General features: G+C 25.7%; 2 protein-coding genes across 7 annotated transcripts in view; both read right to left on the reverse strand.

The window, feature by feature from the left end:
• Positions 1-15: 15 nt before the first annotated feature.
• Positions 16-14,253, reverse strand: LOC117167216 (leucine carboxyl methyltransferase 1). The gene is made up of 4 exons (XM_033351977.1): positions 13,816-14,253; positions 10,031-10,214; positions 9,603-9,954; positions 16-974 (listed from the first exon to the last, which is right to left on the reverse strand). Exons 1-4 carry the CDS (start codon positions 14,023-14,025, stop codon positions 770-772), a joined length of 951 nt encoding a protein of 316 aa, XP_033207868.1. The 5' UTR covers positions 14,026-14,253; the 3' UTR covers positions 16-769.
• A 5,427-nt stretch (positions 14,254-19,680) lies between these two features.
• Positions 19,681-24,162, reverse strand: part of LOC117167213 (titin) — a 50,587-nt gene continuing 46,105 nt past the window's right edge. For 3 of the 6 annotated variants that reach the window (XM_033351972.1, XM_033351971.1, XM_033351973.1), the window contains one exon: positions 19,681-21,537. In XM_033351972.1, the coding sequence (XP_033207863.1) occupies positions 19,808-21,537 (1,730 nt within the window). In that variant the 3' untranslated portion in view covers positions 19,681-19,807. The remainder of the gene's footprint in view (positions 21,538-24,162) is intronic. The other 3 variants (XM_033351974.1, XR_004466367.1, XR_004466368.1) reach the window with 3 other exon arrangements.

A 24,162-nucleotide genomic window follows, 5' to 3' on the forward strand; every position in this document is an offset into this window, starting at 1 on the left:
TTTTTCATTTTTTTCTATCCCTTTTTAAGTTAAATGTAATAATTTCTCGAAGTAACTGTCTTAAAGACAGGATTAAATATCCAAAATCTAGATTACAAATCAATTCTAGTTATCGTAACTATGTAAAACTATGTGATTTTGAACCTTGAGCTGCTGGCTCAAATTCAGAATAGCACTTTAAAGTTGAAAACAATCACAGTAAGTATTCCACCAGAATCAAGATCATTTTGTATAAAGCTTTTAATCAGAAGCTTTTTTTTTAATTTACTACGAAATATCTTCATAGTTTTAAGAGAACTCGAACGATTGTGCAACGCTTGAAATTCAGAAGTCTATGGGGAACTTGCAATATCTAAAAAATATATTTTTTCATATATTTTTCGCATTCAATTTGAGTTTTCCGACTTGAATTTCGAATTATGTTTACTTTCTCAAAAGGAAGTGAGAGAAGCGAGTATGTATTCACAGATACAATAATTGATTAAATTAATTTAACCAGTCCTCCTATTTCTATGGTGTCTGCTTTTAAATTCCCTCCATTTCTTAAATGTTGGACTTAAATAATAAATATTAAATCAGTCTGTACTGCACTTTACGATTTTTTTTAATGAAAGGACGCAACAAGCCGAGCTACTTCAGAGCTGGCTCAGTAGAAAAAAGAAAAAACAGAAAAAAGAAAAAATTTTGCGTTTTACGCTGACTCCGTTCTGAGCCTCGATAATAAAGAAATAACGTCGCTACCTGGAGTAACTGATAAGGTTGGGTAGGACTAACCCTGAGCTATCGAGAGATTTTTAAACATCGATCCATTCCAAGCTATTGCGATACAATAATGCTGCAAAAGTTGAGTCAGAAGTTCTCTTTCGTCCAGCATCTCGATACGTTCAATGCGAATTCTTTCGCTCTCGGGGAGGGAATCGTAGACTTCTACCATCGTCCACGCGTTTGATCCTTCCCAGCCGTTCACTGAAAAGCTGAAAAAATTCAAAGAAAATATACAATTAATTAGGGTGAATCGTCGTATTAAAAAAATTATATTATGTTTATTGCAGGGCCTATTCCCATGCGCCCTCTCCCCGTTCTCTAATTTCCTTTTTTCTAGTGTGACCATAAGTTATATTCAAAAAGTAGGGGAAAAAGCTTTGAAAAATGAAGTCAAACAACAAAAATTTATTTAAAAAAATGATTTAGTAGGATAGCAAAGTTTGAAAAAAGAGGACAAAGTAGAGCACACTAGAATACAAAGGAATAAATGAAAAAGTTTTATTAAATGATATTAAAGCATTGAAAGTGGAACTTTTGAATTTTAAAAGACGTTTAAAATTTAAGTTTCAAAGTTTTTCAATTAAAAAATGTTACATTCAAATGCTCAATAATTTACATGTATAAAATGGAAGCTACTAACAATTTTTGACTAAATAATTTATAATTAAATGCAGTTAAACTGGTCAACCCAATTTTTTTTTAAACTTTTATGAATTGTAGAGTTTAAAGATTCAGATTTAGTTCCAAAAAATATAAATAGCAATTTAGAAAAAATTAAATTATATCATTTTAACTTATTTTAAGCTAGAAACATTAAAAATTAAAAGATTACATTTTTTTTATAAACTTAACACTTCTTAAATTAAAATTTTTATTATTTCCATTTTAAATAGTTTATAAATGTTGTTTCACACTTGTGTTGTTTCACACTTTTTCAAATTTAAAATTATTTTAAAATTTTGCAGAACTTTTTAAACAAAAAGATAAATTTACTAACAAAAAAGATGAAATTTCAATAAAATTCAGGAATTCTCAACCCAAAAGTTAAAATTTCAACTAAAAAAGACGAATTTTTAATAAAATTTAAGAGTTCTTAACCAAAAAGTTGAATTTCCAACTAAAAAATAAGCATTTTTAAGCAAAAAGATCAATTTTCTACCAAAAAATATTAAATTTCAATAAAATTCAAGAATTCTCAAACAAAAAGTTAAATTTTCAACTAAAAAAGATGAATTTATTTAAAAAGATATTAATTTACTTGTAAAAAAGACGACTTTTAACAAAATTCAATCATTTTGATTGATCAAAACTCAAAGTGGAATTTTATCCAAAACAATAAGAATTTTTAAACGAAAAAATTAATTTACTACCAAAAATAAGAATTTTTAACCATTTTTTATAAACGGTGAATTTTCAATTAAAAAGACGAAGTTTCAAACAAAAATATTAATTTACAACGAAAAAAATACGATTTTTTTAACAAAAAGATTAATATTCTATCGCTTTAAAACGAATTTTTAACCAAATTTAAGAATTCTCAAACACAAAGCTGAATTTTCAACTAAAAAATAAGAATTTTTAAACAAAAAGATTAATTTACTACCAAAAAATACGAATTTTTAACAATTTACAAAAGTTACGTTCAAATTTTTTAAATAAAAAATATGAATTTTTAAACAAAATGATTAATTTACTACCAAAAAGTAACTTTTTAAACAAAATTCAAGAATTCTTTTGAAACAGGTATATTTTTAACTAAAAATACAAAATTTTTTAACAAAAAAAGTTAATTTACTACCAAAAAAGACGAACTTTTAATAAAATTTAAGAGTTCTTAAACAACAAGTTGAATTTTCAACTAAAAAGACAAAGTTTGAAACAAAAACATTAATTTACTACCAAAAAAGACGAATTTTTAACAACAGTGAATTTTCAAGTAAAAAGACGAAGTTTGAAACAAAAATATTAATTCACAACAAGAAAAAATACGATTTTTTAAACAAAATACAAGAATTGTACTCAAAAAGGTGAATTTTCAACAACAAAAATAAGAATTTTTAAACAAAAAGCTTAATTTACCATCAATAAAGAAGAATCTTTAACCATTTTTAAGAAACGGTGAATTTTTAATAAAAAAGACGAAGTTTGAAACAAAAATATTAATTTACACCAAAAAAAAAAAAACGATTTTTTAAACAAAATACAAGAATTGTATTCAAAACGGTGAATTTTAAACTAAAAAGTAAGAATTTTTTAACAAAGATTCATTTTCTACTGCTTTAAAACGAATTTTTAACCAAATTTAAGAATTGTCAAACACAAAGAATTATCAAAAAATGATTTGTTTTAAAAATTATTCACTCTACTATTTTTTTCATATAAATAAAAGCCAAACAAAAAAAAAATATTTTTTAACCCTTTTAAATTTCCAGCAATTATCTAAAAGAAAAACAATAATAAATTGTTAAAGAATTATTTTTGTTAACTTGCACCTCACTGAGTGAAAAGGAGACAAAAAGTACAAAATTTCCCACAAAAGTGCCATTTTCTAACACTATTCAAAGAGAATATTATTAAACTTAATTTTCCCATATAAAATGAATTGTTAACTAAAATTATGGTATATTCAACTGGAATAGTATTTTCAGTTTAAGATAAAAATTGTTTTCAACCAAAAAAGAAACAAATTTTCAATGAAATAGATGAGTTTTTAGTAAAAAAAAATTCCTTTTTATCAGAAGAAAAAACAGTTTTCCATTAAAAAGCTTATTTTTCAACCAAAGAAATGATCTTTTCATTAAAATTATGAATCTTCAATAAAAAAAAAAATAATTTTCAAAAATGAGTTTATTTGTCAGCCAAGTAAATTTTTTTCTAACCTAAAAGATGAATTTTTAATTAAAATAGTGAATATTAAACTGGAATTCTTGAATTTTCATCGAAAACTAAGAATTTTTAATCAAGGTCATTAACTTTCAAAAAAAAAATTCTTTTCTACCAAAAAAGGCGATTTTTTAAAAGCAAAATACGTGAATTTTTAATGAAGTAAATTAATTTTCAACGGTTTAATTGTTCAATTTTGAACAAGAAAAGGTAACAAAAAGATAAATTTTCAACCAATGAGATTAATTTTATACAAAAAAGACGAATCTCCCACAATTTAATGAGTTTTAAAAAAAGTTTAATTTTTAAATAAAAATATTAAATTTTAACCAAATAATTGAATTTTCATCCAAAGAAAGATCAATATTCAACCCAAAATAGAATAATTGAATTTTCCATGAAATATCTAATTCTCATAAAAAGGTCGAATTTTCAGAAATATATTTTTAATTTTCTACTGGAAAAGTTACATTTTTAATTTAAAATTTAATTTTCAACATAGTAGTTATATTTTTAAAAAGATATGAATTTTCAATTAAAACGATGAATCTTTCAACAAAAAAATCATTTTTAACAAAAGAGTTTAGCTTTTGACCGCAAGTAGTTGAATTTTCAAGAAAAAAGGTGAATTCCCAAAGAAAAATGTCGAACAAATATATATTATTATTCAGAAATATTCAGAAAAATAAAAAATATTCAATGAAAATTCAGAAATTCGAAATCCCAGTTTTAATTCTATTAAAAAATGTCGGTTCCATGTCAAAAATTCTCTGTTCTATTTAAAAAATAAATGATTTATCTAAACATTCAACTTGATTGAATTTATTGAATTTTTTGTTGCTTTTATGACTAACAAATTTTTTTTGTTAAATATTCAACTATTTTATTGAAAATTCACCTTTTCGGTTTCAAAATTAAAGTTTCTTTAGAAATATTACATTTTTTTGTTAAAAATGCAACTGACTGGTTAATAAACAGCTCTGTAGAAAATTCGTATTTTGGAATCAAAAATTCCAACAAAATGATAGAAAAATTTTAATATTTGGTCGCAAATTTATGTATTTTTTCATTCATTTTTTTGACAGACAGACAATTAATTTTGTTGTTGTTAAAAATTCAACAGTTTGGTTGAAAATGAATCTGTTTTCGTTAACGATTCAAGTATTTGGATAAACATTCATTTTCATGGTTTAGTTAAACTGTTTTTCATTTTAATTTTAAATCTTTTTTTTTTCTTTTAATTTTTTTAATCTCAACTATTACCTTTTTCGTTAAAAATGCATATTTTAGGTTGAGAATTCAAGTTCTTGATTAAAAGTTAAACGATTTCCTTAGAAGTGATAATTTTTTGTTGATAAGAAAGGAAATTTTCTTTAAAAATTTAAATATTTAAAAAAAAAATTTAACTGATGGATTGAAAATGAACTTTTGCCTTTAAAATTTTTATTCTCGGGTTAAAAATTCAAACGATTTTTATAAAATTCGTATTTTTGCCTCAAAATTAAATGATTTCTAGAAAATTCGTTTCCTTTTTTTTAATTAATTATCTGAAATGAAAATTTAAAGATTCCAATTTTTGTTAGAAATCGATCTTTCTAATTTAAAAATTTCAACTATTTAGTTAAAAACTTTTAGAACTGAAAAAAATATACATGAAACATCAATAAAATAAAATTTGGAATAACATAACATCCACTTTTCAAACTATTTAGTTGAAAATTTACAACATTTTTTTTAAATTATATTTTTTCGTAGAAAATTATTTATCTTGCTTAAAAATTCAACTATTTGCATAAAAATTTATGTATTTTTCTGAGATTTTTTTTTGTTGTTGGTTAAATCTAAATGTTTCTTATTTTAAACTAAAATAATTCTTTGTAAAATATCAAGCATTACATTTTTCGTTGATAATTCATATTTTTAGTGTTGAAAATTCGACTTTTTTGGTTTAGAGTTGAAATACTTTCTTAACAGTTTATATTTTCGTTGAAGATTGACTTTTTTATTAGAAATTTATATTCTCGGTTTGAAAAATTAGCTGTTTTGTAGAACGTTTCTCATCTTGGCTAGAAACATTAATAATTAAAATTAGAAGTTAAATTATTTTCATTCTGAATAGTTTAAACGTCCTTGAAAAGCTTCAAAACTTTATTTCAAAATCTTGAGAAATCTAGAAGTTGCTTTACATTCTTTCATATTTAGAATTATTTTTTGAATTTCTTCTGAACTTCTAAATATCTTTTAAAATGAATTAAATTCTTCCTAGAATTTTTAGAAAACCCTGCAAAATTAAAAAAATTTCCTAACAATTCTGATGTATCAATCAATTATTATTTATTTTTCAAATCGCAAAGTATAATTTAGGTTTAAAAAATTATTAATTGATTTATATTCACAGCTGATCAACTAAAAATGTTTTTTTTTTATAAAAAATCTTCTAAAAAAATTGAATACTTATTATTTAATCATAAGAAATATTTAGAAGTTTGGAAAAGATTGAAAATTAAATTAAAACTTGAAATGATTTCAAATATTACTAAAAAAGTTGAAAATGATTTTTAATTTTGAACAATTAGTTTCTAAGAGAATATTTAAAAAGACTTTAAAAGATAATTGCCAAATTTTTCCTGCAATTTTTATAAAATTCTGCAAATTTAAAAAAATGTCCTTAAAACTTCCAGATTCTTTTTTAATAATTTAGTCAATCTTTAAAACATTTAAAAATAATTTCTTCATATCATTTTAATCTGTAAAATCTCTGTAATGCTCTAAAATCATTAAATCTCTAAAAAGCTTGGGAAATTTCGCCAAATTCGGTAACAAATTTTGTAATTTATTGACATACGCTTGCAGTTCTTGTAAATATCTTTAAATTCCTTGAAATCCTATTAAAATCAATGGCAATCTGGATACCTAAAATTCTAAACGTTAAAACGAACGAAATATTTTCCCCTAATTCTATTTTATCCATAAATATATTGCTCCAACTAAAATTTAAAATATGCCTTATAATTTTCAGGATGGCCATTTTAATCACAGAAAAAATACCGAATCGCTAATATTTTTAACGGTCATTGAAAGTAAAAATTCAGACTCTAAAGCTAAAAATTTTTCAATTGAAAGTAATAAAAACTGCGCTACAAATCAGTTTCAGCCATTTCAAGCTAGAAATATTAAAAATTGAACAATTACATTTTTTTCAAAATCTTCCATATTAATTTTTGACAATTTAGGAAATCTTTTTAAATATTCTCTTAAAATTAATTTTTCAAAATGAAAATTATTTTCGATTTTCCTAGTACTGTTAAAAAATGTTTTTTATTCTTTTGAAGCCTTTCAAAATTCTTTCAGACCTTCTAAATATCTTTTCAACTTTCTCGAATTTTTTCTAAGAATAATGGAATGTTAGGAATATTAAGAATAATATAGGTGTTAAATATTTATTATACATCAGAATCTAATAATTTTACTTGCAAATTAAAATTTTTTAAATAGAACAATTAAAATTGTAGAGCTCAAAATGTAGTTTCTAATATATTATTCAGGGTGGCCGTTTTAATCTAAAAAAAATCCCGGTCATTTCGCAGTTCACAAACATTTCTCACGGCCAATGAAATTTAAGAAATCAAAGTATATTCTAAACATTTTTCCATTCAAATTTGTAAACAATAAATAAATCAAAGCATCCACGTTAACATTTTCAATAGTCTAAATTAAAGAATCAAGCAATGAACTTTAATCATTTTCGAAATTATATTGTTTTAAGTAATTTTAAGCTAGACACATTAAAAATTGAAAAATAATTTTTTTAATTTAACAGTTCTTAAATTAGAAGTTAAATAATTTTTATTTTAAATAGTCCAAATTAAAAATATTTTTTGAATTTTTTTCTCGGAACTTTTAAATATATTTCAAAATGAATTGAATTTTTTCTATAACTTTTAGAAAATCCAGAAAATTAAAAAAAAATTGAATTTATAAATAATAATAGAACACTTATTATTTGTAAAAATATTAGAGTAATTTTAAGAGATATTTGTAAGTTTTAAAAAGATTCAAATTAAATTTAGAACTTAAAATAATTTCAAATACTTACAGCCGAATTTAAAATAAAATGTAGATTCATTTAAATTACTTGAAATAATTTCAAGTTTATAACTGATTTTAAATCTTTTCAAAACTTCTAAATATCTCTTAAAATTACTCAAATTTTTTCTGCAAATAACAAGTGTCCAATTGTTATTTATGCGTCAAAATTTAACAATTTCACTTATAAATTAAACACTTTTTAAATAGAACAATTAAAATTGTAATGCTAAAAGTTCTTCGAAAATCCAAAGATTCAAAGCTTTCTATGTAAAACAATTCAATTTCAAATTGTTTTCTTTTAAATATTTGGTTTCAATTTACTCGCCTTAAATGAACAGTGAAATATTGCTAAATATTAAATACTTATTCTTTTTCTACTTTCAAAAATTTCAAATGAAATGGGATAAAAATTAAATAATTTACTCACAATATTATAAAATTTAATAAAAACTTTTCATTCTGAATATATTATTATGGATTTATTTTTAAGTTGAAAATAGTGAAACGCACGTTTATATTTTTTAATGGCTGAAAAAATTAATATATAATAAATAATATATTAATAAATGTATTAATTAAATTTACTATAAAAAATAATATTAAGGAAACCCTGAAACTCTGAATTAAAAATATATTATTGATAAATCATGCAAATTGTTATTTTAAAAAAAATTGTCGCAATAAATGATTTATTAATTTGAATTCTTAAGAAAGACTTTCGGATTATTTATAAAATTGTTAACATCGAACTGGGGCAGATTTTACTTCTGAAGATTCGTTAAATTCCCGGTTTCCCGGTCCGGCGGTCACCCTGTTTTTTATAAAAAAAATCTTCTATTTTAAAAACTTCTAATTTTTAAGCCTTTAAAACTGCATTTTAAAATTCTTTAAATTAAAATATATTCTTTTAAAAATTTTTAATCTAAAATAGAACATTTTTAAAGTGCAAGATTTTCAAATTAAGCATTCAAAACTGAATGAAAGAATCATTTATAAAAATCACAATTTGAAAAATTATTTTTTAAAAACGGTTACAGTCAATGTTGGACAAAATTTTTATTTTAATACTTTTGTAAAATTCCCGGTTATTTCCTGCGTTTCCCGGCCCAGCGGCCACCCTGTTATTTCTAATTACTGACTTTAAATTAACAGTAAAACATTTCTGAATAAGAAGCAGTTGTGCTTTTTCTTAATTAAAAAATTTCAAGTTTTAAATTCTAGATTAAAAGAATATTTTAAATTTAATAAAAGTCTTAGAGTATGAATATGTTGTTTCACGTTATTGAAAAATAGTAAACAGTTTAATCTTTAACTTTAAAATCTACAAATTCCTCAATTTTGAACTGATTTCGAATCCTCTTGTAAAATCAATTGTTATTTGCTTTTTAAATCGCAAAGTACAGTTCAAATTTAAAAATGTATAATTGATTCACATTTACAGTTGATTAGCTAAAAAAGTGTTTTATCCGAAATTGTTGATTCCAAACGCTTCTAATTTTTAATTTTTCTACGTCTTGAAAACTGCATATTTAAATTCTTTAATTGAAAAATGTACGCTTAAAAATTAAAATCTAAAATGGAAAATTTGTAAGTGAAAGATTTTCGAATTACACATTATAAACTGAATGATATCATAATCAAAAAAGATAAAAATTCAACTAATTATTTAAAAACCGGTTGAAATCAAACTTATACAGATTTTTTTTTTTAATTTGTAAGATTCCGGTTCAAAAAATAAATTCACTCTTATTTCCGGGTTTTCCCCGATCTCATAAAATCCCCGGTTTTTCGGTCCAGTTTTTTTTTTAAGTTCCAAAAGCGATTTTTTAAAAAGTATTTCAAAGATTTAAATGGTTGCGAATTACCGTCTTTGTTGAGTTTCTAGCGACTCGCAATCCTCAACTCCAGCCAAAAGACATCCTCGACTTCGCAAATTGGAGAGCATAACTTGTCCGAATTTATCTCGCATGTTCACTTGCTCATAGTTGATAAAAAGGCTGTTCGGGAACTTTCCAGCAAGCCATTTTAGGAGAGACGAAGCTGCAGTCGTATCTACGTAAACCAGAACACACTCGGCCAGGAACAAGGTAGGCAGATTAAAATTTACTTCAGCTTGCGCCAATTTGTTCGCCAAATCCGTGGTGTGACGCAGATCCGTCCCTACTAAATGATAATTTGCGGCATGCAAATCTGTCGTCGAAAATCTAATTTCTCCGTCTGCAAAATTCATTGAGAAAAATCAGAAAACAATTTCTCAGGAGGTAATATCAAAATTTGGTCGAGAATGATTTACCTTCGGTATTGAGCCTATCTATCAGTTGCTTTTGCTTCTTGATGTGGTAACATTTTTTCGCGGTGATATTGGGAAAGTCTAGCTCTATGAAATTCGCTGGACTGTTTCCAGCATCTTTGAGTCTCCAATAAAGTGTGTCAAAGCCAGCCCCGAGGTTTATAATCTGACCTTTTCCTCCAGACAACTGGAACCGAATTATTCCTTTTTGATGCACAGTTTTAGGATTTGTTCTATTTACAATATTATTCTATCTTATCCAAAAAAAAAGGAAATTGTCGAAAATCTCGAACTGATTCTTGTGGAATACCTGATTAGTTGCATACTGCGTGAATATAATATGACTTTAAGGGGCTACTTTCAGTTTTTATTTGTTTTATTTTATGGAATTTTGTAATTCGCAATTTCCAGACAAGGAATTTTTATTTTTAATATTTATTTCTAAAAGATAAAATTTAAATTGTAAATGATTCGTTATTAATAATAACCCCTTGATAGACTTTATTTTTGAATATATTTAATATACGAGAATCTCTTTTCTCAACATTTTTTAGAGATAAAAAAATTAAATTATGGAAAAAAAACTTACATCTTAATTACTATTTAAGTTTTGATTTTAACACAATTTTTGCCATTTTTGCAAGGATTTGAAAAGATGTTACGAAAACTTTGAATAATTTCAAAATATATTTCGAAGTTTTAGGTGTTTTGATAAGTAGAATTTAGATTTCTGTAGGTTTTCAAATAAAATTTTGAAGCTTTTTAAGGAGCTTGAAATGTTCTTAAAACTATTTCCTAAAATTTCGGGAAAGAATATAGAATTTCGCAAGATTAGAATTTTTTTTATATTCGAATAATTTGAAAAGATACAAAAATAATTTCCCACCTAAAAAGATTTCAACCAATATAAAAAAATGCAGATTTTTGAAGAATTGAAACAAACAAATTAAGAAGCTTTTTGGAATTTTGAAAGCTTTTATGAGAATAAAAAAATTGTCTTAATATTTATGGGACAATTTTTAATATATTACTATTTTTATTTTGCAACATTTGTTCTAAAAGAATATCCAATCATATTTTGGAGACATTCCAAAATATTTTTAAAAAATGTTGCAAAACTTTTTCAAATATTTAGGAAAAATTCGAAGCAATTCAAAAACTATTTAGAAGTTCAAAAAATTGTTTAAAATAATTTTTTATTTGAAAAGATTTTTAAAAATGCAAAACAAAATGAGAAGATTTAAAGAAAATTTCAGAACGTTGTTAAAGATATGGTAAATGTTTCGAAATTAAATAAATAATTTTAAGAGAATACTTAAAAAGATTCTAAAACCTTACATAAGATTTATAAAATTGTCAAAAACGAATCTCGAAGATTTTAAGAAAATTTAAGGAATAATTACATTCAGTCTACAAAATATTAAGGGAACTTGGATGTTTTTATTAGGTAACAATTTTTTTTAAACTGAAAGATTTTCGAAAATTTATAAAATATTTATAAATTTTTTCCAAGCGTTAAAAAGTACTGAATATCAATTAAACTGACTCGAACTTTTCCTAAAATTTTGTAAAATAAAAAAATTCCTAGAAATTTCCTACAGGAAGGTCGGGAAATTATATTCATTTAACCTTATTAAAAATAAAAAATATGTAATAGTTATTCGAAATATGTATATGGTACGAAATATTATTTTTATTTTCAAATTATAATTTAAGTAACATTTTTTAAATTGAAAAATCTTATAATTATGTCAGTCTCTTAGAATTTTGAAAAAATAAAACTCTTATAAAACCTTAAAAAATTTGTAAACTATTGTTAAATTTTTTCCGAACCTCAAAAAGTCCTATAAATATCTTTCAAAACAAATTTTTCCTAGAATTTGGTAAAATTCTATAAAATAAAAATTCCGACAAATTTTCAAAATTATTTTTTGACGAATCTAAAACCTTCCAAAATCTTTTTTAATTTTTTAGAGAAGCCTTGAAAAAATATATTTAAATAACTTTCAATCAGCTTTAAAGCTAAAAAAAACTAAGAAAATAGTTATTCGACGTTTTTATTTTGCATTAAATATAATTTTTCCTTCCAATTCTAATTTTCTTTAGCTAAAAATTCACTTTCTTTGGTAGAAATTTCATCCTTTTTATTAAAATTTCAACTGCTTAGTTGAAAATTAAAATCGTTTTTGATTTTAATGTCAAACATTACATTTTTCGTTGTGAATTCATCTTTTTGGCTGAGTATTCAAGTACTTACTTGATTAAAAATGCAGCCACTTTGTTTTAATTAAACTGGCTGAAAATTCAAATTTTTTCAAATGAATTTTTTAAACTGAATATTTATAAATTCCATTTTTGGTTTAAAAATATATATTTGAGTTAAAAATTCAACTATTTGGTTTAAAATTCATCTTCATTGATTATTAAAACTCATAATTTTGTTCGAGTATTTATCTATTTTGTTTAAAAGCTCGTTTTTTTTCGTTGAATTGAACCGGTTGAAATTTCGTCTTTTAACAGAAAATTCATCTTTTATGATAAAAAAGTCATCTTTCTTGGTGGAAAATTAACTAAAAATTAAACACTATTTGAAAAAAATCGTTTTTTTGTATTGAGAATGAACTATTTGGTTAATAATTGAACTATTTTGTTTTTACTTTAAATGTAATCTATTATATAACAATATTTGTTTAAATTAACAATAATTTAAAATATGTAAAACAAAGAATTGAATTTTACCCTTTTCAAAGAGGGCTCGATACTCTTTTCATATTTAAAAAGTTAAAAAAAAAACAATCATAAAACTAGCATTTTAATTATGAATAATACAATTTCAATTCCTTTGAATCTTAAATGAATCAAGTTACAAAATTTTGACCTAAAATAATTTAATTTCGGGATTTTTCAATTCAAAATAAACTGCTCAATTTTGAGCGTTTCGAATTTGTAATTAAAGAATATCATCCCTCCAATGAATTTATCCAATTTTGAAAATTATATTATGAAATTTTTTAATTTGGAGAGCTTCTGATAACAAAGTTTTCAACTTCAAATTATTCAATTTTAAACGGTTTTATTTAGAAATTATACGAGTTCATTTGCTTTTTTAATTCCATTTCAATATTGCCCTTTTCAAAATTTTACCTAATCTAGAATTGTTTAATTTTTAACCTTTTAAATTCTAAATTATTGCCGTAAAAAATGTGTAAATTCAATATTTCAAAATGTATTTCACAATAAAAAACCATTTAAGACCATATATCTTGCCGGTTTTCTTTTTCAAATAATGACAACCGGTACAATAGCGAATTAAACCTGCGCCGCACAAAAAACATTATAATTGTACCATTTTAAACCACTCATAATGCAAGAAACAATCAAATAACGGGTATAAAACTAAGTTCAAACAATACAGTAAATCAAAGTCGTTCATTGTCGATAAAAGTCACAACAAAGGAAAAATCCTCGCTTTCAGTAAAAAATAATAACAAAAGAGAACGAGCAATTAGAACCGATAAGAAAAAAAAAAGAAAAGACAAACTCGGCTCTCCAGAGACCGGAAATCTTTATTTTTAACTCAGCATCGAAAAACATTATATTCCCTGGAGAAATAGCATGAGTCTGACCTATATCGTGAATCTTCGATAAAGGAAGATCGCGTCGCGAAATTAGGGCAGGGCCAGGTCAAGGTTTCAAGCGTTTCATGCGGATCAGCTGTATCCGCGAAAGCCTATTTCGAGGTTATGCTCAAATCCTAGATTTTAAATTTCCATCGAGCGGTCACTCACCTTGAGAAATTTGTCGACAAACACTTCGATTCCTTTGACTCTCGCATAATATCCGCGATTAATTTCTGGAGTTTTCTTGTTAGTTTGCTTGACGAAAAAGTTTATAAATGGATCCGACCAATATCCGCACTGAACCGCGTACCTTTTACTATCACTGGCATCATCGTTTGTTGCCTGAACGGCCTCGTCGTTCGCCATTTCCTTAATCATGACGCTTTCCTTTTTTATCAATCGAAATTACACATTATTTCACGCTTTATAGGGTGAGAATGTAAACCTGTCGCCTGTCACTCACTCCAAACCCTCCAAACTGACTTTACTGGACTGAGCGGCCATTGCGAAATTCGCGAAACGCAGGTCGCAGGTCCGTATGCTCGTGCAAAGAACCAGACTAAAAAATATATATTTCAAACTGACTTTTTTTTTCATTTAGATTATCAGAAATTAATCGAAAATGCTCGTAATTTTTTTTTATATGGGGTATATGTTTCTATTTGATATCTTAAAGTGTTTTTTAAATTTTGATTTGAATTTCGCAGCTGCGCGAGAAACTCCATAACTCGTTTGCGCACTGCGCTTAAATTATATTTATTTATAAATTGATATAGAATACATTGTTACTATTTATTTGTATTATTTTCGGTTATTTGTGAACTAAATAAGAAATTTAAATTTTCGTTAATACGCAAGTAATGGGCAGAACGATTTGAAAAATTGATATAACCTCAATTTGAAATTCGCGGTTGCGTTCCAAGTTCAAATCGTCCGTTGGGCAACTTGCGTCGACTTGTCAAATCTAGTTGAAGACGTATTTTCCTTGAATTAAAAACTTTGCGTTGAGCTCTTGAATTTTAGATCGAAAAATGAAACATTTCCGTGGATTTTTATTGAAATTCAAGTTTATGCGAGTATTGGAATCACTGACGGCTAAAATAATGTGAGAATTTAGGAAAATCAAGGTGAATTTGTGAATTTCGGTCTTTTGTCCTTGCCGTTTGTCATAATAATTCTTTTTAAATGTTTTTAACAAAAAATCGGTCAAATTTCAAGTTCCAAGGATCAAATTCACGTTTGGAACAACTTATGAAGATATTTTGTCTTACGCGAAGTATTTTTTCGTGTGTGAGATGCCTGAAATTAATTTCTTTTCGACCGGGATTATGACAAATTCGGACTTCTTCAGTGGATGTCTCGGATTTTTGAAGAACTTGATCTAGATTTTCTACCCTGTCAAATTATCAAGTATGATTTTAGCGACTGTTGATCAATTTTGAAGAGAATTTTCGGCCTTGAAAAGTAAGTTAGTATTAAGATGTTTGTTATTCAATCAAATTATTCTATCCTTTACGGTCCTATAAATTACCCTATATAATTTGGACCTTTTATAAGGTGTTCTAAATTTTTTCTTCGAAATTTTTACAACGCCCCCAAATTGTATTCGAATAAAAAAAATGATATTTAAAAGTTCCGCAAGTCCCATGACATTTAATACATATTTTCAAATTAAAAAAAAACATTTCTAGATCAGGATGCAACAATTGAGACAATAATTTGTCTTTTTTAATTGAAAATTCAACTATTTCGTTTAAATTCCACATCTTTTCTGAAAAAATCTATTTGTTGTTCGTAGGAAATTATATTTATCTTTGAAAGTTAATCTTTTTCTTGAAAATTACGTCTTTTCTGGAAAAAATTAAAGTATATTTACCATTTTAGTTGAAAATTTATCTTTCAGGGTTGAAAATACAAAATATTGGTTGACAGTTAAACTCTTTATTAAAACTGATTTTTTTCGGTTAAAGATTCATAATTTTATTTAAAAATGCATGTCTTTGATTGAAAAATGAGTAATTCGATTGAAAACTTTTTTTCTATTTTGATGAAAAGAAATTTTTTAAACTGAAAATCTAACTATTATTCCAGTTGACTATTCTATATTTTTATTTGGAAATTTATCTGTTTGGTTAAACATTACTTTTTTTTATTTAAAATTTAATTAAGTTTTGATTGACAATTTGTCCTTTTTAGTGATAACTATTATTATTATTTTGTAATATATAATTCAACTATTCCAGTTAAAAACGCATTCTTTTACTATTATTATTTTTGAAAATCCGTTTTTTTTTTTGTTGAGAATTAATTTTTTCAAGTGAAAGTTTAACTATTCCATTTTTTGTGCCAAATTGACATTTTTTAGTAAGAAATTTAATGATTTGTTTAAAAATATATTTATTTTTCAATTATTTGCTCTGTGGTGTTAAATGTCTGAAATTAACGTCATAGGTTAAAATAAATCTTTGTGTTTTGCTGAAAGCATTAGTATGTTGCTTTTGGTTTACCGGGAAAATTGAAAAGTTTGGCCGGGAAAATCCGAGAAACGACTGGGCGTTTTATATCGTCCGTCGAGTCGCCACCCTGATTATAATACCATTCAGTTTAGATTGCGTAATTCGGAAATATTTCATTTAAAAAATTTTCTATTTTCCGTTTTAATTTTTAATCATAAATTTTAATTTAAAGAATTTTAAAATGCAGTTTAAAAAACTGAAGCAATTAAAAATTAGAAGCGTTTGAAATTGAAGATTTTGGTCTAAAAACATTTTTAGTTGATCAACTGTGAATATAAATTAATGATCGTCAAAATTGAACTATACTTTAAATATTAAAAATTTAACAATAATTGTTCTTACAAGACGATTTGGAATCAGTTCAAAATTAAAGCATTTTCAGACTTTAATGTGAAAAATTAAACTGTTTCGATTGGAAAGTCTTGTTAGTTAGATAAATGTGAGCGCCCGATTGAAACTTTATAAAATATTTTAAATTTTCAATATCAAGAATTTGAATATTCAATTTGAAATTTTTTAATTCAGAAAAAGAAAAATTACTTAATATTTAGAAATATATCTGAAAAAAATCCGGCTATTCTTACCGAAATTTGGTACAAATCGCTCACAGCCTACAAAAAAAATATATAAATTTTTGCAAATTTCAAACAAAAAATTTAGAAGTTTTTTAAGAATTATGAAAGGCTTCAAAATAATAAAAAAATTATTAAGATTCTTAGAAAAATTGAAAATTATTTTTTATTTTGAAATATTAATTTTAAGATAATGTTTAAAAAGATTTAAAAATGGTCAGAAAGGAAGGTGAAAACTTTTAAAGAAAATTGTTGAATTTAGCAGGATTTAAAACAATGTTTGAGAAAAATTCAAATAATTTAAAAAGATGTTTAGAAGTTCTAAAAAAATTTTAAAATAATATAAAATTCGAGAAATGTAAACAACATGATTTTTCAAGATTTTGAAATTAAATTAATTAAAAAGTGTTAGTACCTTCCATATTATACGTTTAAATGATTGAGGAATTGAATAAAACATTTTTGAATTAAAAACTTATCAAATTTCAATTTTGAAAGTTAAAAATTCAAGAGTTCCGCTTTAAACGTTTTAATTTGCAGCTTAGTTTTTTTTTACTACAAATTTTTTAGCTTTAGCGTTTGAATTTTTTAATTCCATTGACCGTGAAAAATTTTTTCGAACCGGGAAATGACCGGGAATTTTTTGCTTTGAATAAAACGATCACTCTGGTCTCAGTTTTTTCCGAATTTTTAAACTTTTTTAAACTTTTGAGTTAGGGCGAGCCAATAATCAATTAAATTTAACAGATGTCCATTTTTTACTTTGTAAGATAATAATTAATTCAATTTAACAAACAAAATTGCTTTAAAAATGTATTGTTTATAATTACATATCTTTTTTTGTATAGTAATCCTGGATAGTTGCGTTTTTTCTAAAATTTATTAAGTTTTTGTCCACGTTTCAATTAGAGTATGGTAATAATTAAATGAATTTTAATCAAATATTATTTAAGCAAATTATTTTTTATCTTTTTCTATGATAATGATAGATAGTTGCGTTTTTTTTCTGAATTTTTAAAAACTTTTTGTCCACTTTTTAATTAGAGCGTGGTATTAATTACAATGCAATTTAACAACAAATTATTTAAACAAATTATTATTGTCTACCTTCTATAGTAACCCGTTGCCATATTTTAAAATATAATTTTCCATTTTTTGTCAACTTTTCGATTAGAGCGAGGTAATATTGCACGGAATTTAACAAACCTAATTAATTAACTTAAGTTAATAATTATCTTTTCACATAGTTGCGGTTTTTTTCCTAATTTTTTGTCCGTTTTTTTCTTTGTGAAATTAAAATTTATGCAATTCAATAAAAATAATTGTTTAAAGAATTAAATTTTTTATAACCATCTTCTCTCAGAGTAATACTAAAAAGTTTCAGGTTTTTCTGTAATTTTCAGCTTTCCTTTGACTTCTAGATAGGGACAAATAACAAATGTTAATATTTATATTAAAATCAAAAAGGTCCCTAATAACTACTTAAAGAAAAATTTGCATTCAATATGATCCATGCAGATAATTTGAAGAATATTTCGAGTATCTATTTTATTTCAGAAAAAAAAAATTCCATAAAAAAAGAGATTGTTTAAAAACTGATTCTCTCTGTTTATTTATTATTTGCTCGTAACTAAAAAGCCACAACAAAGTACAACATTTCTGAAAAATGCAACTGCAATTTCTGAAAAAAAACTGCAATTGTATAGTATTATTATAAGAAAATATTGTTATGAATAATAATAAACGGCCTAAATAATTATTTCTGTTAAATGCAATTGGTTTTTACGTCGCTTTAATTGAAAAATTAAGAATAAGTTGAAAAATTCTGAAAACCCCGCGACTTTCGAAATCTATTATAAGAGAAAATGGCACAAAATAATAATAAATAGTTTAAACAACAAATTGTTTACAATTTTAGGTTACGTTAGTGGTTCGCATCGAAAATGGGTATTTTCAAACAACAATTATCATAATTTGAACACGATTTAAAACCGTTATAACAATTTTTGAATTATGTTAGTGCTTTTCTTCAGAAAATGATATTTTTTTTAATATAAAAAAATGGATTTAAAAGAATATTTACCATTTTTAACAATTTTAGGTTCTGTGTGGTTTAGTGGTTTTAGTTCAAGTTTGCATTTCTAAAAAAAAATCATTAGTTTTAAATGCAATTTTTTTTTGTTTCAAATAATAAAATTAAAAAAGTTTGAGCAATTTCGGATAATTTTAGTTTTTTTATTCTGAAATTGGTATGAAATAAAATTTTATATTAATATTAATTTTTAAAAAATTTTCTGGTATTTTTAAATTTGGAACAGTTTTCAACAATTTATAATATTTACCACTTCAATAATAATTGTTTTTCTCAATTTTCACAGAACCTTACATGACTTCTCAAAATCTTTGAAACGAAGTACCGAAAAATCTTTTCAAATATAAAGGTATTTTGGATCAAGAAGTGCTTTTAATTTCTTAAAAATGACTATAGATATTCATTTTCGATGTTTTGTCATATGTACAAAAGTATATATTTTCGTGTCAAGTAATTACATTTTTCAAAAAGGCCGTTTTTCAATACCACATTGAAAATATCAGACATTAGGATCAAACATATTCTCTTTTGAATATAAACGAATAAAGCGTAAATAAAACATTCAATAAAGCTAATTATTTGCAAAACTCGAGAGATTTGCATAACAATATTATTTCATAATAGTAACTAGCAAAACTGAGTATTAACAAAACAGAATGAATAATTAAAATTCAAAAAACGTATTATCAAAAAAATAAAAGCCAATACTAATCTAAGAGTATAATAAAAATACACAATAAAAAAACTGGCGTAAGACAGAGTATAAATAATATTAATGATCGTCTATGACTCGTATTAAAAATTCTAAATGTCGCATTTCGTGAAAAATCGGATGAGAAAACGGCGTTATTAATTAGTTAAATAATCAGAATTTATATTCGACTAGCTCGCATATTTAACCTTCTAACAATCTTTTAAAAATCTTTTTTACGTAGAAAATTACAGTTATGATTTATCATCGTTTCTTCTTTGTTTCTTCATCACAGTTCCGTGTCAGGTTGTTTACTCGTCGTTTCCTTCGTTGTTGTACTAGTCTTAACTTTCCTCTTCGGTGGAACCGGAACTTCAGAACTTCCAGGAGGAGGAGTTTCAGGAACTGATTTATCAGCTTCAAGCTGTGCAGACTTTGGGGCGGTTGTTTTCTTCAGAACCTTCTTCTTTTCAGTTGGACTTGAACCTTCAGCTTCACCTTCCTTCTTCTTTACAACCTTCTTCACAACCTTCTTCGTAACCTTTTTCCCAGAAGATTCACCCTCAGTTTCTTCAGATTCATCAGTCGATTGTTTTTTTACAACTTTCTTCACCACCTTTTTTGCAACTTTTTCGTCGCCTTCAGCCTCTTCTTCAGGCTCAATTTGTGGACTGGTTGGTGGAGTTGCCTCAATTATTGTTGGCGTTGGCGGAGCTTTAATTTCTTTTGATCTGATTGGTCTTGCAGGAGAGTCTGAAGATTCTGATTCTGCAGGTATTTCTGCCCCACTTGCGGAAGAAGCTGCAGTTTCTGTTTGTTCTTCGGGCTTCTCAACTGAACCTGAAACTTCACTGGGCTGTCGCGGAGGAATTTGAACTGTGAGTTTTGATTCACTGACAGGTAACAAAGGTTTTTCCATTGAAAAACTTCTACTTGTGCGTCGTTCAGATTTTGGTTCTTCAGCTTTTGTGTCTTCTGGTGTTTTAGTTTCTGTTGGCGCTTCACTTTCTTTCTGTACTTCAGTTTCTTCGGTTTTTTCTTTAGGTTGAACCTCTTCTGTCGGAACCTCTATCGGTTCTGGAATAAAAGAAACGACATTTTGACTACGAGCTAATAAGGCAGTCGAACCTTCCGAAGTGTCAGATGTACATGAGATGGTTGCTGAAGGGAGAATTTCAGTTTGAGGATCGACAGAGCCATTTTCAAATTTAGGAGCTGTAGGTTCTAAAGTTGCCGGTTCTGAAGTTGCAGGGTCGATCAGAGCTTCGGAAACAGCGAGAGCAGATTCCTGAGCTGAAGTAACAATAGAAGAAATAGCTTCTTCACCAACTGGTAAAGTTACTTGAGAAACTGATTCTTTCGGCTCTGCATGTAAAACCGACTCTGCTACCTGAATCGGGACTGGTTTTTCTTGAGCTTCTTCTTTTTGAAGATGCTCAGGTACTGGTGTTTCAGGAACTGGTTCAGCTACTGGCGTTTCTTGAGTTTCTTCAGGAATTGCTGCAGTTTCTGCAACTGGAGTCGTTTGAATTTTTTCAGGGACTGGAGCTGACTGAGCTTCTGAAACTGCTGGAGTTTGTTGAACTTCCGGAACGACTGTAGCTTTCAATTCTTCAGGAACGACTTCAGGAACGACTGGAATTTCCGGGACTGGTTCAGGAACTACTGGAGTTGGTTGAACAACTTCAGGAACTGTTTCTGGAACTGGAGGTTCCAGAACTGGTTCTGGAACAACTGGAGTTGGCTGAACAACTTCTGGAACTAAAATTTCCGGCACTGGTTCTGGAACAACTGGAGTTGTTTGAACAACTTCAGAAACTGGAGATTCCGGAACTGATTCAGAAACTGGAGTCTTTGGAACTGGTTCAGGTGTTACAGGAGCTGGTTCAGGAATTTGTTCATGAACTTTTTGAACTTCTAAAGCTGTTGGAATTTGTTGCACTTCTACTGGAACCGTGGTTTTCGGTGCTGAAGCTACAGAACGTTTTTGCTCTTCTGAAATTTCATCCGTTCCTACAGCTGTTTCAGAAAAATATCCAAATTAAAAATATTAGAAAAAATGTTGTAGGTTACATTATTTTGTTTATTACAAGTAGTATTACTAGTGTGTAATGATTAATGATCAAATGAAAAATGAAGTGTTGAAAGGCATAAAGTATAATTGAAAGTATAATTTTTTTCTTAGTGCGGTAGCCACTTTAACCTGAGAAAAAAATTCTCTGCCTCTTCCTAGTTTTAAAACATTTCTTCTGGTCATTCAAATTTAAAACTATATTTTATATTTGAAGTATTCAAAATTGAACTGAAAATTAAACATTTAAATTTGCTTACAATATACGTTCAAAAGAAAAGCTTAAAAATTACAATTTTATATTAAATGACATTTAAAGTGATTCTAAAATTTAATTTTCCGTTTTACCCGATTTTCCAGGTCAATGGCCACACTGTTAGTAAAAAGCTGTGCAAAGCACAAAAACAATAACAAGCTGTTGTGACGCAAATGCAACTTAGAGACTAATAATAAAAGCTCTTATAGTATTTTTCTACCAATTTTAATTTTGAACTACTTTTTCCTTAATTTTCATAAGTTCCGAATGAAAATATGTCAACATTTCTACTTTAATATTTAAATTAAAATCTCATTGTTAATAAGCAATATTTTCTAAATATGCAGGACTCGAATCTTTCGGTTTTTTCTATTATTTTTTTTTTTGTTAAATGCGACTTTTTCTACTTTTTTTCTCAAAAGTTCTCTACACCTAGTTTCAATTTTAATCACAAATAAACTTTTAAAATATTAAAACTTCATTAATTTCTCATTGAAGCTTTATAGTGAGAAATTTTTTAATTAATAGCGTTTAAAATCGATTCATTTTAAATGCTCTTATAGTCTTCTCACTCTTTCTCTGTTTCTTCTTTTTAAAGAATTTCTCTTTTTTTCCCTGTTTACAAAAAACTTTCCCTTTTTCTTAGTTTTTTCGCCTTAATGCGAACTGAATTAGTAGAGCCCAATAAGAAAATCCAACTATTTTCGGTTAAAAAGGAATGATTTTTTATTAAAAATTCGAATAATTGGTTGAAAATTAAATTATAGCATAAAAAAGTTATCTTTCACGGTCGACATTTTACTTCTTTGTTGAAAACTCGCCTTTTTGGATATAAAAAATTTGTTGTAAATGCAACTGTTTGGTTAAAACTTCACTTTTTGTTGTTGAAAATTCAACCATTTGATTGAAAATTCAATTCTTTTTAACAATCGTAATTTCCTTTAAAAAATTCGTCCATATGGATTGAAAATTAATCGTTTATGGTGCAAGAGTAATATTTTTTAGTTGATTTATCTTTATTGGTTGAGAATGTACTTTTTTCTTGAACACTCGTCTCTTTTGATTTAAAGTTCAACTATTTTGTTGCCAATTCTTTTTTTTTTGCTGTTGTTAAAAATGATCTTTTTGGCTTAAAAATTTAACTGCCTTTTAAAAAATACGCCTTTTTGGCATGTAAATTAAACTATTTGGTTAAAAAATCATCTATTTGGTTCAAAATTCGTCTCTTTTGATTCAAAGTTCAACTATTTGGCTGTACATTAAAATGTTAGGTTAAATATTACTCTATATTGTAGAAAATTCGATTCTTTTCATTGAAAGTCCAACCACCTTTTTGGTTTACAATTCAATTGTTTTCTTGGAAACTAATTTTTTTTGGTTTTGAAATTCAACTATTTGGTTGAAAATAAACCTTTTTCTTGAAAATTTATATTTTCGGTTTATAAATTAAACTGTTCTATACAAAATTCATATTTCAAGCTTGAAAATTCTTGTCTTACCGTAGAAATTCCATTTTTTTGGGGTTAAAAATGCAACTACTTGGTTGAAAGTGTAACTATTTTGTGAAAAATTAATTTTTTGTTTGATGATTCATCATTTTAGTTGAAATCCTTTTTTGGTGTTTTCAAATTTAAGTATTTTTTTGAACACTCGTCTTTTTATAGAAAGTTAATCTTGTTAGTCAAAAATGCAACTATTTAGTTAAAAATTCATTTTTTGGTTGAAAATTCATTTTGTTGTTGAAAATTCATATTTTAGTTAAAAATTATTTTTTTTAAAAAGAATTTAACTATTTGAATAAAAATTCCTCTTTTTTTGGTATAAAGTTAAGTTTCTTGTTTGATAATTAGATTCTTTGTTTGAGGATTTAATATTTATTTGAAAAATAGTTTTTTTTATAATTTTAAATAATTTTCTTTTCAATTGAAAATTTAACTTTTTTCTTTTTAAACCACGCTTAAAAAGAAAATTTAAATATTTGGTTTGAAATCATGTATTTTGTGAAAAATCTATCTTTTTTGTTGAAAATTAACCAAATTTTCTTATCATAAAAACAAATTTACATTACAAAACAAATTTCTTCGAAAAAAAGTAACACAATCGAAAATGTATGCATTTAATTTAAGTTATAAAAAAAATAATGTAAATTAAAATTTAAAAAATGAAATCCGTAAATTTTCGAATATTTGTTTTCCCCCGTCAGAAATTTGTATTTCCCATAGGGGAAAAAATCATGAAAATCATTACATTTAAATTCAATGTTGTTTGAAATAATTATTTCGGATTATGTTAGTATTTTTTGTCGGAAATTTGTATT

This window comes from Belonocnema kinseyi, chromosome 2 (genome assembly GCF_010883055.1).
Source record: "Belonocnema kinseyi isolate 2016_QV_RU_SX_M_011 chromosome 2, B_treatae_v1, whole genome shotgun sequence".
NCBI classification, from domain to species: domain Eukaryota; kingdom Metazoa; phylum Arthropoda; class Insecta; order Hymenoptera; family Cynipidae; genus Belonocnema; species Belonocnema kinseyi.